The sequence below is a fragment of the Prionailurus bengalensis genome, chromosome E4 (genome assembly GCF_016509475.1).
Source record: "Prionailurus bengalensis isolate Pbe53 chromosome E4, Fcat_Pben_1.1_paternal_pri, whole genome shotgun sequence".
In the NCBI taxonomy this organism is placed as follows: domain Eukaryota; kingdom Metazoa; phylum Chordata; class Mammalia; order Carnivora; family Felidae; genus Prionailurus; species Prionailurus bengalensis.
This window is the reverse complement of record NC_057360.1, coordinates 41,178,701-41,196,760: the sequence shown is the minus strand read 5'-3', so window position 1 is coordinate 41,196,760 and position 18,060 is coordinate 41,178,701. Positions and strand designations below refer to the sequence as shown.

The 18,060-nt window shown below is 45.0% G+C and overlaps 1 protein-coding gene and 1 long non-coding RNA gene across 2 annotated transcripts; one reads left to right on the top strand and one right to left on the bottom strand.

The window, feature by feature from the left end:
• The first annotated feature begins 500 nt into the window (after positions 1-500).
• On the top strand, positions 501-9,605 carry RABIF (RAB interacting factor). Its single transcript, XM_043568167.1, has 2 exons — positions 501-763; positions 7,013-9,605. Exons 1-2 carry the CDS (start codon positions 638-640, stop codon positions 7,256-7,258), a joined length of 372 nt encoding a protein of 123 aa, XP_043424102.1. The 5' UTR covers positions 501-637; the 3' UTR covers positions 7,259-9,605.
• On the bottom strand, positions 5,613-18,039 carry LOC122476012. The gene is made up of 2 exons (XR_006295361.1): positions 17,753-18,039; positions 5,613-7,204 (listed from the first exon to the last, which is right to left on the bottom strand). It is a non-coding gene; the product is annotated as an uncharacterized LOC122476012 (long non-coding RNA).
• Positions 18,040-18,060: the final 21 nt, after the last annotated feature.

Genomic DNA, 18,060 nt, shown 5'->3' with positions numbered 1-18,060 from the left:
ACAACCACATAAGGGAATTGTGATGATTCAATAGGTTTGTTTCTAAAGGACTTAAACACGGTATTTGCCACATAGTAAATAGTTAACGATGATTAGAACAGGTATCAGCAATTAAAAGTCTGGAAGCATCTTTTTCCAACACCAAAAAGGTACATGTCCCTTTAAGTAGTCTCTTGTTGAAGTAACTAATGTAGATAAAACTTGCTGATGTATATAGCCTGGCCCAGATTCCCTTCGCATTGCCGCCAGAAATGTTCCCGTTCATTCAGAAGACCAAAGTCAAATCTCAGCAAACTACATGGAATGATCAACTTTAATGGCTTATTTACCCAGATTTTACTCAATATTTAAGGGAAGCCCAAAGACCAGGTGAGTATAAAGAGAGGATTTGTCACGTCCCAGTAAGTGACCCTGTCACAAAGCCAGCGGACACCTAACCACTCAAGTAATGAATGAGGCGCTTGCGCAGTAGAACCCAGAGCGGGCGAGGGGGGAAGGACGCATGCGCAGGGGGGGGGGGTTAGTGACCGTGCACTTCCCACCCCGTCTCTGAAAGCCGCGCCCGCGCAGTTCCGAAAAAGCTCGCAGAGACAGCGCCTGCGCGGTGGTGGCCGAGGAAGCTGTGGCGGTAGCGGCGATGGAACCAGCTGAGCCGCTGAACGAGTTAGTGTCAGCCGAGGGCCGAAACCGGAAGGCGGTGCTGTGCCAACGCTGTGGCTCCCGAGTGCTGCAGCCAGGGACCGCTCTCTTCTCCCGCCGACAGGTAGGGAGGCAGGTTGGAGGCGGTTCACCCCCGCACGCTTTCCCAGGGGGCCGAGGTGGCTCGTGTCCCAGACCCCGCGCGCGTTTCCGGAGGCCGCGCCCCTCGTCGCGTCCGGGCTCCGCCTGAGGCTGCCCCCGCCGGAGTTGGGCGGCGGGAGCGCTGCCGGGACCCGGCCCCCGGCCCCCGGCCCCCGGCCCCCGGCCCCCAGCCCCCAGCCCCCAGCCCCAGCCCCGCCCTAGGTCTGGGCCGGCCGGTCACCAGGTCGCCGCGGGCGCGGGGCGCGCTGGACGCTGCTCCTCCGCGTGCGGTGCAGGGCTGCGGCAAGGCGCCGGCTTCCTAGGGCCCGGCGCCTCGGGACACGGGTAGCCCTTCCAGCTCCACCCTGCAGACTGGCCCCATGGCGCCCGGTGTACCTGGCCCGCATCACAGCGCTCTCACCGGTGTCCTTTCTGATGGGCTCCTCGCCGTCCCAAAAAGAGCTCCAGAACCGACTTTAGTGTAGGGGATGTGACAGATGACTCTCATAACCTACACGCTTTACCAAGGTAGTGGGTGGAACGCAGTTTCTCCAACGAATCAGATTTCCAGTGGGACAGACCGCTCAAGTCCTGAAATCATTTTTGAAGGGAGATTTAATTTTTGTTTTAATCTTTTATTTCCTTCAAGTTAGATATTTTTATATTCTTCATGCTGCCATCACCCCAAAAGGGGAAAGTTGAAAACATTTTTTTTTTTTATTTTACTAAACTTCTTCTTGAGGTGTAATAATAACCTCAGGAAAGTGCAAAGTGTAATCTCATTTCAGCCATGTGCATACCCTCACTCAAAATTGTCTCCAAAAATGTGCTGTGTCCTCATGACCTATCATATTGGGAATTAGGTTTCAACATAAGAATTTGGGAGGAACACAGTCTATAACAGGGTGCTACTGGCATCTAGTAAGGTAGAAGCCAGGGATGCGGCTTAGCATCCTGCAATGCATTAGACAGCAACCCCCGTCCCCTGGTCCTGCAACAGATTTCTTCTCCATCCCAGGAGGTCAGCAGTACCAAGACGGAAATCATGGCCTAAAGACTGCAAAGCACACTCACATCTATAATCTCAGTTGATCTTATGAAATTATTAGTATTTCTACCACCGGCCTATGAGGTCCTAGATCCTATCCACTTCTGTATCTCCTACACTTAGATTGTGCCCATAAGTAAGAACTTAATAGATACTCAGATGTAAGTAAATTAGTGAACAAAAGCTATTAGCCCAGTGTAAATAATGGGTTAGCATGGGTGGAATGGATTAGTATGTCACTGTTGGTGCAGCATGTGTTAAAAAGGCCTATGGTTTCCCATATAAAACGTTCATACCCTTTAGCTCGGTACTTCTTGAAATCTTACCTGAAGTCTGTGACAGAGGAATTTATAATGAAGCTGAACAGAGGTGGAGGGGACAGCAGTGTGATGTTTCAGCGTTGTTAGAGAAAGTGCAGTATGTGTGAAGAACTGCAAAGTTCAACTTGGCCGGGCCTAGCTAGACAGTTCTCATTCGGGGTCTTTCATGTGCAGTCAGAAGGGTCATTTGAAACGCTCTCTACTGTCACGTGTCTGCTTGTGGCCTGGGAAGACTCAGACACCTGAGCACTGAAATAGACTCTGGGGGCACGTTGGTGTTTCGGTGGCTCTCTCCCCAAGGTCTCTCCATGTGATGCCTGGAGGGTATCTGGAGGTATTCAGAGTAGCTGGAATTCTCATATAGTAGCTGAAGGCTCCTAGAGCAAGCGTACCCGGAGAAACCAGCCAAAACGGCATGGCCTTTTCTGACCTAGCCTGTCACTTCCACTGCACTTGATTCCATTGAGGCCGTCACAGTGGCTCGCCCAGACCCAAGGTGAGAGACATGGAGTCTGTGTCTTGGAAGGATTGTCAAATAATTTGTGGACATGTTTTAAAACCACCACAAGGGGCGCCTGGTGGCTCAGTCGGTTGGGCATCCGACTTCGGCTCAGGTCGTGATCTCGCAGTCCGTGGGTTCGAGCCCCGCATCAGGCTCTGTGCTGATGGGGGGCAAGGGGGGATGGGGGTGGGGCTGCCTGAGATTCTCTCTCTCTGCTCCTCTCCTGCTGGCTTGCTCTCTCTCTCTCTCTCTCTCTCTCTCTCTCTCTCCCCCTCCCTCTGCCTCTCTCTCTCCCTCCCTTTCACATTCGATTTTGGCTCAGGTCATGACCTCACAGTTTGTGGGTTCAAGCCCCACATCGGGCTCTGTGCTGACAGCACAAAGCCTGCTTGGGGTTCTCCTCTCCCTCTCTTTCTGCCCCTCCCCCACTCACTCACTTGCACACATGAACTCTGTCTCTCAGAAAAAATAAGTAAACTTAAAAAAATAAAGGGTACTGTTAACAGTTATTGAAAAAGCAAAAGGAGTTCCACTGAGAATCTGAGTTGTGGTATTCTACTTATCTCTGAGGAGCCAGTCCAGGGTTAGGGTACAGCCTGGAGTCCGGAGTAGTTAACCCACCTGGTCAGGGATGGAACTGGCAACTTTGTCCCCCAACCAGCTGACCTAGCAGCCTCAAATTAGGCATTAATTCCTTGATTTTCACCTCAGTAGTCTATCTAGAAAGCCTAATTGTATTCTAAATGTTACATTCCAAAACTTGACCCTGCAATAGCTCTGGGCACTGCAGTGAATGGGTTGACATCCATACACCTACACATACAGTGTGCATATAGGTCTAGTCTTGTGGATCTGACTTACGGGATTTCAATAAAAATGGGAATGTTGAGAAAGAGAGGGACCAGGACCCAGTAGGACCCCTTGAAGGAACGGTTACTAGTATTTCCCTTAAATCACTAATCAAGACTGCTGAGGCGCTGTTTTGCATTATAAATGGGAACTGTGGGAGGGAAGCTGGTTCTCCTTTGTTGGATGTGTCCTAAGGGCTAATGCTTAGCAAGTCTTTTTCTCCCCTTAACATTTCACTCCCCTTACATTTAGTTAAGATGTTGATTTCACACCTACAGTATGGCCCAGAAATATTTTTAGGGAAATTTAGGCCCACAGAAAGATACCGCTAGGATTGGAATCCAGGTTTCCTGGTTTCTGAATTTTGATTCCTCTTCGCCTCTGCTTGTTCCAGTTTTTCACTTAGTGTAAAACAAAGTATTTGGGGGTTCATTTAAACATCAGATGGGCAAAAAGAGTGACTGGAATGACAGTGTAACAGGAGGAACTGTTCTATTTTACGATGTCCTCAGCTGATGTCTCAGGTGACACAGGGCAGGGTAGTGCACAGATACCTGTTTTACTAAGCCAGGTGCTTGGAAGATGGGGAGTAAAAAAGCTCTGGATCAGTGCTCCCTCCTCCCTATTAGGGACACCTACTGGCTACAGTATGGCCAGAAGTGGAAACTCTGGGGTATTTATAAATTTTTTTTAACGTTTATTTATTTTTGAGACAGAGAGAGACAGAGCATGAACAGGGGAGTGTCAGAGAGAGAGAAGGAGACACAGAACCTGAAGCAGGCTCCAGGCTCTGAGCTGTCAGCACAGAGCCCGATGCGGGGCTCGAACTCACAGACCGTGAGATCATGACCTGAGCCGAAGTCAGACGCTTAAACGACCAAGCCACCCAGGCGCCCCACTCTGGGGTATTTAATACACAGTAGCATCTCTTGTGATTCCCTAACTAGCATTCGAGGAGAGGCTTCCTCATCCCTACCGAAGCATTTCCCTTTTATTTTGGAATAATGTCAGTCCAGTTAGGGTTTGTTTTTGTTTTTGTTTTGTTTTTTTAATTAAAAAAAATGGTGCAGGGGGAAGGGCCTGGGTCAGCTCAGTCAGTTAAGCATCCAACTGTATCTCAGCTGAGGTCTTGATTTCAGGGTCATGAGTTCAAGCCTCACATTGGGCTCCACGCTTGGTCATGAATCCTACTTAAAAAAAAAAAATCAAAAAATAATTTTTTTTTTTTTTTTGCTTTTATTTTGATTGCTAATGCCAGACTAGCTCACTGAGGCCATCCTATGTTATTAGAGTTTGGGGTTGCGTTAGAAACATATCATGGGTGCAGAGAAAGAGGAACCCTTTTACACTGCTGGTGGGAATGTAAACTGGTGCAGCCAGTCTGGAAAACAGTATGGAGGTTTCTCCAAAAATTAAAAATAGAACTACCCTATGACCCAGCAATTGCACTACTAGGCATTTATTCAATGGATACAAAAATGCTGATTCAAAGGGGCACTTGCACCCCAATGTTTATAGCAGCACTATCACAATAGCCAAAGTATGGAAAGATCCCAGATGTCCATTGACTGGCAAATGGATAAAGAAGATGGGTGTGTGTGTGTGTGTGTGTGTGTGTGTGTGTGTAATATTACTCAGCAATCAAAAAGAATGAAATCTTGCCATTTGCAACAATGTAGATGGAACTAGAATGCATTATGCTAAGCGAGATAAGTCAGAGAAAGACAAATATATGATTTCACACGTGTGGAATTTAAGAAAGAAAACGGATGAACATGGGGGAAGGGAAGTGAAAAGATAAAAACAGAGAGACAAACCATAAGAGACTCTTAAATACAGAGAACAACTGAGGGTTGCTGGTGGGGTGTCAGGTGGGGGGGATGGGCTAAATGGGCAATGGGAATGCACTTGTTGGGATGAGCACTTGGTTTTATGTATAAGTGATAAATCACTAGATTCTATTCCTGAAACCATTAATACGCTATATGTTAACAAACTTGGATTTAAATTAAAAAAAAAAAATGATAGTAGGTACGTTGAAAGTTAATGCAAGAGGGAAAAAAAAAGTAAATTGTTACCTGTGAAGAAAAAACTTATGAGAAAGAAACAGCCATAGACTACTACTTGGCTTTGTAGCAAATGTTTTCATAGTCATAATAAAGTAAGAACTGAAAAGTGTTTCATAGGGTGGAAAATAAGTGTATTGGCAGTAGCCATTACGATGAGAGCAGAGGAGTAACGAGCTTTGCTGTATGTATCTTGCAGTACTGTGGGGCTGCTAAAGGTGTGTGAATTAACCATATGGAAGAAATTAAAGGGTGTGTGTGTGTATGTGTGTGTGTACATACACGCGCGTGTGCCAGAGGCTTTCTCGTAGTGATTGGGAAGGCATGTTGAGTTGTGGGTACAAGGATCCTTGGGATGCTATTCCGAATTCTAGAACTAGATTTTCCTTGTTAATGTTCTTTTGTAAGATAAATCCAGCACATACCTTACAGTGATGGAATAGAGCAAAGCCAGGTATCCTGTATTTATTCTTTTGAAAATATTTGAGTTCCTGCTCTATGCCAGTTATTACTCTAGGCACTGGGGATATAGTAGTGAACAGGAAAGGTAAGCTCCTTCCTTTCCTGGGGCTTCCATTTTAGTGGAGGGAGACCCATGGTAAATAAGCCAATACATTAAGTTCAGAGAATGGTAAGTAGAAAATAAAGAGACTTTGGGGGTGATGAATATGCTTGGTATCTTGCTGGTAATGATTTATCGGTATATGCCTGGGCCAAAATGTATCAAATTGTATACTTTAAGTATTGTGCAGTATATGTGTCAACTATACCTCAGTAAAGCCATATAAAAAAACATAGGGACGCTTGGGTGGCTCCGTTGGTTAAGCGACCAGCTCTTGGTTTCAGCTTAGGTCATCATCTCACGCTTCGTGAGTTCAAGCCCCACGTTGGTCTCCATGCCGACAGTGTGGAGCCTGCTTGAGATTCTCTCTTTTCTCCCGCCCTCTCCCACTCGATCTCTCTCTCAAAATAGTTAAGTAAACTTTAAAAAGTATAAAATAAAACATAGTGGGCAGTATGGGAAGCTAATTCAGATTGTTTGGTTAGAGAAGACCTCCCGAAGAGGTTACATTTGAGCTGAATATCATGAAGGAACCGGCCTTGCCAGGATCTGAGGGCAGAGCACACTTACCCTGTTTGAAGAAGGCAAGGCCAGTGTGGCTGGAGGGAGATTAGGAACAGCCAGGGCCTTATGGACCATGGTAAGGATAGCAGTGAAGCCAGTTGAAAACAGCATGTTACCTCTTTAACGTCTCGTAAGAATCAGGGCATGGACCAGAGGCAACAGAGGAGCCGCCCAGCATCCTCATCCATCAATGATCGGGCTCCTCATTTTGTTTTCATTCCGAGAAAGTGCTAGGGAGCAGTGTAATGTGTGAGTGGGATGGGGGTGATGACGTGACTGGCCAGTCAGCTCTTGCATTCTTTGTGTTCTTTTCCACTGCAGCTTTTCCTTCCCTCCATGAGAAAGAAACCAGCTCTGGCTGATGGCAGCAATCCTGACGGCGAGCTTCTCCAGGAGCACTGGCTGGTTGATGACATGTTCATCTTTGAGAACGTGGGCTTCACCAAGGACGTGGGCAACATCAAGTTTCTGGTGTGCGCAGACTGTGAAATCGGACCAATTGGCTGGCATTGCCTAGATGACAAGAACAGTTTCTATGTGGCCTTGGAACGGGTTTCCCATGAGTAACTGAGGGGAGGGGGACTCAGCTCCACCCCCAACTCTAAAGGCTCCTCCCCTCAAGAACTGGCATTTAACCTGATGTAATTGCCCTGCTGCCGCCTTCTCGGTACTAATGTAAATTATGAGTATCAACATGTCCGGTTGAACAGAGGGCTAATCCTGCTTCCTTAAAGCCTCAAGTGCATGCCTCATGCATCACTCATCCTGCATCCCAACATCTCCTAACCTTCCTTTTCCCCCAGTTGCAGGACACTGGAACACGTCCACAAATGTGCTCTCATCCCTGGCATCCTGCCCCGGGCTCTCTGACCCTGGGCTCCCTTGTTTCGTGTTCTGTAACAGCAGCATTCATCCTCTTGTCCAAGATGACACATGACAGCTGATGCCCGTGCTGATAGCTGAAACTCCACCTTTTTCTCTCTCATTCAAGAAAGCATACAAGTGTCTGCGAGTGACTTGGTTGTATGGCTAACTGTATCTACAGTAATTTATTCTTTTTAAAAGTGTAGCATTTACAGACATTAGTATTTAAACTACTAATCAGAAACACATTACTTTGGACACCCTTCTAATACCATGTTTGACAGCTGAGCCTCTAGGCTGATAGTGACTTTTTATTGTGAAGATGAATATGGCCCCTCTTCCCCTCAAATCTTGATATGGTTTCTCTTTATATTAGCCTGTGAGTTGAGAATCAGATTTTCAACCCTATCTGGCAGCCACCCCAAGGAAAACTCAGCCCTGGCTTAGAATCACAGTGGAGGATGTGGGATATAGGAGGGACAGGCCTTTGCCATATTATACATGACTTTATAGGTTTGCCTTATTTGAACAAGTAACTTTTCCTTTGTTCTTAGCAAAGGAATCCATCTATCTAATGGGTAGTGTCATCATTTACCGAACCTACTAAGCATGGTCCTCACAGAGTTTTGGTTCATTTGGAATGTCCGTACCAACCCAGAACAAACTTTCCATCCACATGCCACTATTTCTATAGCTGTAGCGTTGCTCTAATAGTTCAATGTTAGCAGACTTGTTTAACTCTTCAATATGATTGTCAGTTCTGTCCTCTCTCTTCTGAAGTGACTCAACTTTAGAAGGAGTCTCTATGACCAGATCTCGGGTATCCTCCCATCAGCCCTACCTGGAAGATGGAGGAGACCCTAGAATTGACATAAAGATTAAACGGAAACCTTCCAGTTTAGAGCCCATCCTTCTGTATCTGTTTTCTGCTTGCTTCCACCTTCTTTCTCCCCAGAACTTTTCTAAGGGCTCCCCAACTAAAGTGTGGGACTTGGGCATGGTTTTGCAACCAACCTACTCCTCTAGAAAGGTGGCTTCCTTCCCCAGTCATAGCCTCGATGAGATCTAGTTGAAAATGAGAGAACAGTTTTCTAGACAGTCAAAGGTCCATGATTGCGGCATGTGCAGAAAAACAACTGTGAGAATTACCCACTCAGGTCCGAAGGAACAAAACCAGGTAGATGCCTCTGGGGGCATGTCGCCCCTCCTGCCACAAGCCAAAACCTAAGCAAGGCAGTTTTTTAAATTAGGCTTTCACTTTTCTTTCCTTTTTTAATCACAGAAATTGTACACATTTGTTGCAGATAAATACAAAAATGGGTATAAAGATTTTTTTAATCACTCCTATTTTCCACCATCCAGAGATTGCCTATGGTAATGTGGTATATATCCTCAGTGTTTTTCTATATGTATATATAAACATGTATGGTTTTTAAAAACAGATATGAGATCATACTGTGCTCTTTTATAACTTGCCTTTTCCATTTAACAAAATACTGACTTCCCATTTTAACAGATAACCGTCCATGGCCACCCTTGTTTTTAGTATTCCATTGTCATTTCTGTAATCTATTTAAACAATCCCCTATTAGATTGTCTCCAGTTTCTTATAAACAGTGTGATACAACATACAACTTTAAAGTTAAATCTGTATACACATTTGTAATTATTCCCTTGGCATACATTATTAGAAGTAGAATTGCAAGGTATGCATGTTTTCAAGGATTTGGTCTGTTGACACATACTCTTCAGAAACAGCTGTAATTCACCCCCCTCCAGCAGTGTAAAAGAGCACTCATTTCTCTGAAGCCTTCCTAACACGGGGTGTTATGAAAAAGATATTTTGCCACTTTAATAGAAAAAGTAGTATCTCATGTTTTCATTTGCATTTCTTGTATTTATAATGAAATTTTTAGATACTGATCATTTGTATTTTTTTTTTTTTTTTTTTTTTTAGAAAATTGTCAAACGTTACCACAGTAGCCAAAAATATCAAATTGTTATTCTGCCTTTTCGGTATAATTCGAAAGGAATAAAGGCATTTAAACAGAAATTAGATTCCTGTATGTCCTTGGAAAGAATACACAATTTGAAAAAGCAGAGGAGAGCTGAAAACTGAACCTCAGGCTTTATCGTGAGGTCTGTCAACTAATTAATTGATCACTTAGTGTCTGCTATAAAATGGGAATGTCATCTCTTTGGTCCCTCACACATAATAGGCTCTCAGTGAAGACTTGGGAAATCCGTTAACCGCTTTGTCATAGGTAGATGGAAGTAACCCATGCTTGCTGCTAGGAGTTTAGACACCTGCAGTTCCTGTTAGAGCAAAGGATTTTTCCAAGGCCTGTTTCTACAAAATTCTTTTCTAACAAAAGAGTTGGACAGTGGCGTACTGGCATTTTACATATTGTTCCCATGCCACGTATGTGGCTACAAGTGCCTCTAACATATAACTAATGAGGACTTTTGTTCCCGATAATGGTGGACAGGTACATTTTTTTTAAGTTTATTTATTTATTTATTTTGAGAGAGAGCAAGTGGGAGAGGGGCAGAGAGAATCCCTCCCGAGGAGACTCTGTGCTGTCAACGCAGAGCCCGATGCAGGGCTCCAACCCACGCAACTGTGAGATCGTGACCTGAACTGAAACCAAGTCAGACACTTATGACTGAGCCACCCAGGTGCCCCTGGTGGGTAGGTAATTTAGACTCACTATCCCACCGAGGGCAGTTAGAAAGGCTGGACAAAATATTTAAAGCATCCAAAGTCAGGGCGCCTGGGTGGCTGAGTTGGTTGAGTGACCGACTCTTGATTTCAGCTCAGGTCATGATCCCAGGGTCACGGGATTGAGTCCCATGTTGGGCTCTGCACTGAACATGGAGCCTGCTTGAGATTCTCCCTCCCTCCCTCCCTCTCTCTCCCTCCCTCTCTCTCTGTCTCTTTCTCCCTCCCTCCTTCCCTCTCTGCCCTTCTCCCTCACTCATTCTCTCTCCCTCTGCCCCTCTCCTTCGCTCGTTTTCTCTCTCTCTCTCTCTCTCTAACCAAACACATCAAAGAACATTTGAAGGATTACTGGGCTAGGACCACTGAGAAGAAGGTGACCCTGGAAGGAGGGCTTGGTGTTAAGGGCCAGCGCTCTCTTGGGGGCATTTGCCAAATGTGAAGGGGGCACTTCAGAGGCTGATGGGTGATTGTGACCGGCTTTTGGAAGTAGGGGTCTGTGCCGGTCAAAGAGTGGTAGACCTGGTCAGTGTTCCTCAGTTTGGGTTGAGGTCCTCAGTCCTTTGCACCCCAGGAATAGGAGTGAACCAGAAGGAGGAAATTGAAAGGCTCTCTCTGGACTGCAGCTTGGTTTCCAATGGTCTCAATCCTTGAAATTAGATTAAGTTGATCCCAAAGTGGTAGTTTCCCCACACCCTTGGCATAAGCAAACAAAAACGCTCTCTGGAGGAAAATACCATCATCCTAAACTTCAACTTGTTTCTACAAGTAATTTTGCTAATACAATATCTTGAACACAATAAAATGTAACCAAGCATATGAGTCAAGATATTAAGAAAACCAGTGAGGGGCGCCTGGGTGGCGCAGTCGGTTAAGCGTCCGACTTCAGCCAGGTCACGATCTCGCGGTCCGTGAGTTCAAGCCCCGCGTCGGGCTCTGGGCTGATGGCTCAGAGCCTGGAGCCTGTTTCCGATTCTGTGTCTCCCTCTCTCTCTGCCCCTCCCCCATTCATGCTCTGTCTCTCTCTGTCCCAAAAAGAAATAAACGTTGAAAAAAAAAAATTAAAAAAAAAAAAAAGAAAACCAGTGAAATAAGAGACCATGGAAAGTGGCCCACAGAGGCTGCAGACAGTGGAGCCACCAAACACTATAAAATAATTGCTTACTCTGTTCGAGGAGATAAACCAGTTTGAGAAATTTCAACAGATACCTGGGCATGTGAAAAAATACGAATTGTAGAATTTTTAAAAATCCAATAACCAAAATTAAGAATTCAGTGGAAGTTTTTAGCAGCAGATTATGCACAGCTGAAGAGAGAACTAGAAAACTGGGAGCTAGGAATAATTTGTTGTTTTTTAACATTTATTTATTTTTGAGAGAGACAGGGCATGCTCAGGGAGGGGCAGAGAGAGAGGGAGACACAGAATCCAAAGCAGGATCCATGCTGGGCTGTTAGCACATAGCCCGACGCGGGGCTCGAACCCATGAACCACGAAATCATGCCCTGAGCCGAAGTTGGATGCTTAACTGACTGAGCTACCCAGGCACCCCGGAATATTTCTAACAGATCTGCAAGACCTAAACACAGTTATACAACATTACTGAGAGATACTAAAAGGAAACAAACTTACAGGGGCCAGAAAACTATAGCCCACAGGCCAAGTCCACTCAAGACAGCATCTGATTTATACAGAGTCAGGAGTCTGCCCCCTAAGAATGGTTTCGGGGCACCTGGGTGCCTCAGTGGGTTAAGTGGCTGACTTCAGCTCAGGTCATGATCTCACAGCTCGTGAGTTCAAGCCTCCCATCGGGCTCTGTGCTGACAGCTCAGAGCCTGGAGCCTGCTAAGGATTCTGTGTCTCCCTCTCTCTCTGCCCCTCCCCCACTCATGCTCTGTGTCCCTCTCTCTCAAAAATAAATGAAGATTAAAGAAAATTTTTTAAAAAAAGAATGTTTTTTAACATTTGGATTTAACATATCCAACATATGGTTGGATAAGTATCTATCTAATATCTCCAATTTTACTTCTTATCCCACAAAGCCTAAAATATTAGCCAGTCTTTTAAGAGAAAAGATTACCAGGGGCACCTGGGTGGCTCAGTCAGTTAAACATTCGACTTTGGCTCAGGTCATGATCTCTCAGTTCATGGGTTCGAGTCCTGCGTCGGGCTCTGTGCTGACAGCTCAGAGCCTGGAGACTGCTTTGGATTCCATGTCTCCCTCTCTCTCTGTTCCTCCCCTGTACGCGCTTTCTCTCTCTCTCTCTCAAAAATAAATAAAGATGAAAAAGTAATAATAATTAAAAGAAAAAAGATTGCGAAGTATTGACTAATTTTGTAAAGACGCCAACTTTTCTCCAAACTGATGTGTAAGTTTAATAAAATCCTAACGAAATACCCAACATTTCATGAAATTCAACAAACTGATTCTAAATGTGACATGAAAATGCAGAGGACTGAGGCTAGCCAAGACAGTCACAGAGAAAAACAGAATGGGAGAAATTCTCTACTGGATAGACCTCTATTTGTCACAAGAATGAACAAACAGGCTAGGAACAAAAAGGCTCAGAAACAGACCCGTGCGTGTGGCTACTTGATTTGTGACCAAGGCAGGGATGATGACTTACAGGGTGGTGTGGGGAGGGCTCCTGCAATGTTGGAAATGCTCTATCTCCTTTTAACCTGGACAGTGGCTATGTGATGAACTCGTAAGCTATGCATCTTTTGTGAGCTTTTCTGAATATATGCTGTATTCTCATAACAAAAAAGCTTCTGAAAGATTGGAACTAACTGATCCCATCCAACCCTTACTTTCCTAAACATTAGTTCTTCCCTTCAGAATGGGATGGCATTTCTTTTCTGTTACCTCCTAGATCTATACACATATAATACTGAAACCCTTGACTCTACTTACCTCTAAGGAAGATAAATTTTAGAAGTGTAGGGACCAGGAATATCCTATTTACTATTCTACCCTCGGTGCCTGGCCCCATGTCTGCCACATTTTAATAGTTTGATGAATGCTTGTTAAGGAAATTTAAAATAAACTCCACTAAATGCTATATCATTTTAGCGGGACTAATTTAAAGTGGTTCATGCAGATGTTTCTTAATGGAGGGATTAGAGTGAATTATATTTCTGATGCAGTGAATAACAGTGGATTACAAATTAGGTGCTGCACTTTTTTTCCAAGGCTTTTTGACAAAGACCGCGAAAACACATGTGATACAGGATCGTGTACAGAGTAAGTACATCTACGTGGTCATGACCTCGTCTAAGTCTGCATGGAGTAAGACAATAAAGGTGTTAACTTCAGTAGTGCCAATCTGTCCATTGTGACCAAGGTTTCTTTACTGAATACAGTGGACTCTAACCCAAATATAAATATATTTGAAATAGTGATCTTCAGTGTTATTTGTGGAAATTACACAAACCAACCTTTCTCGGCAATATGCTTCTTTCCCGCGCACAAATTAAAATTGGTTCTCTTGGGGGGCGCCTGGGTGGCTCAGTCGGTTAAGCAGCCGTCTTCGGCTCAGGTCATGATCTCGCGGTCCGTGAGTTCGAGCCCCGTGTCGGGCTCTGTGCTGACAGCTCAGAGCCTGGAGCCTGTTTCAGATTCTGTGTCTCCCTCTCTCTGACCCTCCCCCGTTCATGCTCTGTCTCTCTCTGTCTCAAAAATAAATAAACGTTAAAAAAAAATAAAAATTAAAAAAATAAAAATAAAATTGGTTCTCTTGTAAGGTATTTGGATTTATTTCTATTATCTAGACGGCTGCAAAGTTTAGATTCTTTTTCTAATTTTTTGTCATCCTTTTCTAACCACAAGAGTGGTTAGAGAATTAAATTCCTGGAATATGTGTCTAAATGTCAGGATTTAATGGGGCACCTGGGTGGCTCAGTCAGTTAGGCGGCCGACTTCGGCTCAGGTCATGATCTCATGGTTCATGAGTTCGAGCCCCGCGTCGGGCTCTGTGCTGAAAGCTCGGAGCCTGGAGCTTGCTTCGGAATCTGTGACTCCCCCTCTCTCTGTCCCCAGCTCATGCTCTGTCTCTGTCTCTCAAAAAATAAATAAACGTTAAGAAAACATTTTTTTTTTAATGTCAGAATTTAAGGTTAAGTGGTAAGGGTCCACCAAATTGACTTCAAATCTATTCAAACTTAGAATTCACTTTGCCTCATATAGAAACAATGTCATCCAGGCACCTGGGGGAGGCCCAGTCAGTTGAGCTTGAGCTTCTGGAGTTTGACCTTCCAACTCTTGATTCCAGCTCCAGTCATGACCCTAGAGTCATGAGATTGAGACCCGCATTGGGCTCCGTGTTGAGCATGGAGACTGTATAAGATATTCTCCCCCTCTGCCCCTCTCATGCAGCTCATGCTCTCTCTCTCAAATAAAAAATAATAAAATTTAAACATTTTTAAAAAGAAACAATGTTATCCATGATGAGTAGTGTGTAGCCTGTGACACAAAACTATGCATACCCAAAGCATAGTATTTCAATAAGCAGTTCTAATTTGGGATGTCATGAACAAGTCCTCTGCTATGATTAGATCGGGGCGCTCCAAATTCCAGACCTGGTGACCCCAGACAGTCTTTTTTTCAGGTTGGGGGCCAGGATGAGCCATGACCTGGGGGAACAGTGAGGAGACAATGTGGGCTAGGAACACTTATGGTCCTAAGGAGGTGAGGGGAGAGTGCTCAACTCCTGTAGGTTTATACATTATCCCTTCCCCACTTTGTCCTGGATGGCTTCTGGTATGAGATGTGAAATAGGGATTGGGTGGAAATGGAGGTTCCATCCTAGGGAGCTGTTGCCCCAGTCAAAGAGGAGGTAAATTTCAAGATAATAGGGAGGGAAAACTGAGCTCATGGAGGCACCCAACCTCAGCAACTTTGCTAGCATGACCATCAATTGTTAAGTAATTCAGTCATTTGAAAGCCAGGTACTGCCTGTACAGTATTGGCACTAGCCCAAGAATGAATGGCCCTAGTGTCTTCCTGTCTACCCTGATTTCACCACTGCATGAACAGGACATTCTTGCTCCCACAAAGCCTCTCCATCTTGTCGGCCCCTCCCTTGCACAGACGGACGGCAGTTGTCCTTTCAATTCACTGTCATTTGATTCTACGTGGTAGGGCAGAGGGAGTACATATAGGGAAAAGATGCAGGCTTATCAAGCATCTTTAGATGGCTTGAAACCTAGAAGTGACCATAGCCTTTCCCTCCAAACGTTAGAATATCTTAAATCCCTGAAGAACTGTGTGAAAATGGTGTGTCTGCAATGGCACTAAAGTTGAGATCAGCAGGGTGACATAGAGAAAGGGATGACAAAAAAATTAGAAAAAGAATCTAAACTTTGCAGCTGTCTAGATAATAGAAATAAATTCAGGGGCGCCTGGGTGGCTCAGTCGGTTAAGCTTCTGACTTCAGCTCCTGTCGTGATCTCACGGTTTGTGGGTTCGAGCCTTGCATCGGGCTCTGTGCTGACAGCTCAAAGCCTGGAGCCTGCTTCAGATTCCGTGTCTCCCTCTCTCTCTCTTTGCTCCTCCCCCATTCGCTCTCCATCTCTGTCTCTCTCTCAAGAATAAATTAAAAAAAAAAAAAAAAGAAATTTAAAATGAAAGAAATTCAAATACCTTATAAGAGACCAATTTTAATTTGTGCGCTGTAAAGAAGCATATTGCCAGGAAACGTTGGTTTGTGTGATTTCCAGAATTAACACTGAGGATCACTGTTTCAAATATATTTATATTTGGGTTAGAGTCCACTTTATTCAGTAAAGAAATGGACATTTAAAAAAGTGTTTATTTATTTAGAGCAAGAGACCATGCGATCGGGGGCGGGGCAGAGAGAGAGGGAGAGAGAGCAAGCAGGCTCCATGCTCAGCGAAGAACCTGACTCAGGGCTCAGTCACGTGACCATGAGATCATGACCTGAGCGGAAATCAAGAGACACTTAATTGACTGAGCCACCCAGGTGCCCCTCCAAGGACATTTATTTATTTATTTATTTATTTATTTTTAATGTTTATTTATTTTACAGACAGAGCATAAGTGGGGGAGGGGCAGAGAGAGCCGGAGACAGAATCTGAAGCAGGCTCCAGGCTCTGAGCTGTCAGCACAGAGCCAGACCCGGAGCTCGAACCCACGAACCATGAGATCATGACCTGAGCTGAAGTCAGACACCCAACCAACTGAGACACCCAGGTGCGCCCAAGGGCATTTTTCACTAGCAGACACAACAGCTGGTGAAATGAATTCCTAGTAGGGCAAGGCAAGGAAGAGATGGTATTGAGTTTATCACTTTTTTGAGTTTATGCCCAGACAGCTTCATTTTCATCACTGATATGCCCACATTCAGTGGGATGTAACATTTGACTTGTTTTGCTTGGGGCAGTGACAATGAATAATCATGCCTTAGCTTTGTATATACAAGGATTTTCAAAGTACTTATTTGAATGTTCACCCACACTCACCGTATCCCTTGACCAGAGACATCCACTTTAAAGCTGGCAGCCTCATAAAACACAAGGGTTGAGATCAAAGAACCCTCTTCAGAGTTTGAAGTTAACCTTTGCACCCAGGATTTAAACCACCAAGCCACCTAAACAAGCATTTAGTTTCAAAATATTTCAGGATACTGAATGACATGTCTAGAGTCTTGTGGAAAAAACAGGTGCAGGAACCCAGGGGGCAGCTGATCTGATGTCACACTCGTGAGCGACACAGTAACTTTGGGTCTTTCTGGGTTCTATCAACAGAAAGTCATTACAGCTACAGATTTTCCTAAAGCAACAATTCGAGTCCCCTGGTCTGACTGGCATCATCTGGGTGCAGTCACTTTTCCAGTGGGAGGTGAGAATAGGAGATGATAGATGCTTCGGGTTCCTCTGGAATGTGCTGAACAAATACTAAGGGTAATCATTGTGGGGAGTCCAGTCACTTGATAAAACCGAATGCCAGTTAATCCTCCCAAACTAGGAGATGGATTAATTTGTTCTGCTCAGGTATTTAGAAGTAAAACGTCCATCTCAGACAGCCAGGAAACAGCTTGGGAGAGGAAAAAACTGTGTGTATGCCCCTTAGCAGGGAAATATACGAAACCACCACCAGGAAAAAAAGAAATACACCAGTAACATCTATGTATTGCCTAAAATACTGCTTATCACATCACCCCTCTGATCAATAATCCTCAAGGGTGCCCCATAGCCAGGGGAATTATGTGCAAACTCTTCAGAGTAACATTCAAGGCCCCACCTTGCTTTGCCATGTTCCCCCCACGAGTCCTCCTCAATCTGCTTTAGCCAGCCTGGACCCGTTGCTCTCTTGGTAATCTGAGTCACCTGACCTGGAGCGCTGGCCACAAAGGGAAGTAAACTTCAATTACCTGCGCCTGGAATGTTCTCTCCCACACCTGTCTGGCCAACCCTCCCCCACCCTAGCCGCATTTCCTCCCGCCTCAGAGCCTCCCCGTACCTGGTTCTCATCACAGCATCTTTCCTTCTCTAGCGGTTGCTGAGCTCAAGTCTGCGCCACCGTCCGAGGTTTATGCACTTTTCGAACTAGGTCCGCCCTGTTCCCCGTGTAAAGACCTAAGGCAACAGCGGAATAAGGGTATTGCTCCAGAGCTCCAACCTCTCAGATCCAGCACACGCCCCATAGAGAAAGAGAGGGTCGAGCAGACCTGGAGGACTCGGACGACCGAGGATTTCCCTCCCTTTGGTTTTACAAACTGCCCAATGACCGGCTGCGGCGGGGATATTTCATAAGCTCCCGCCCAATAA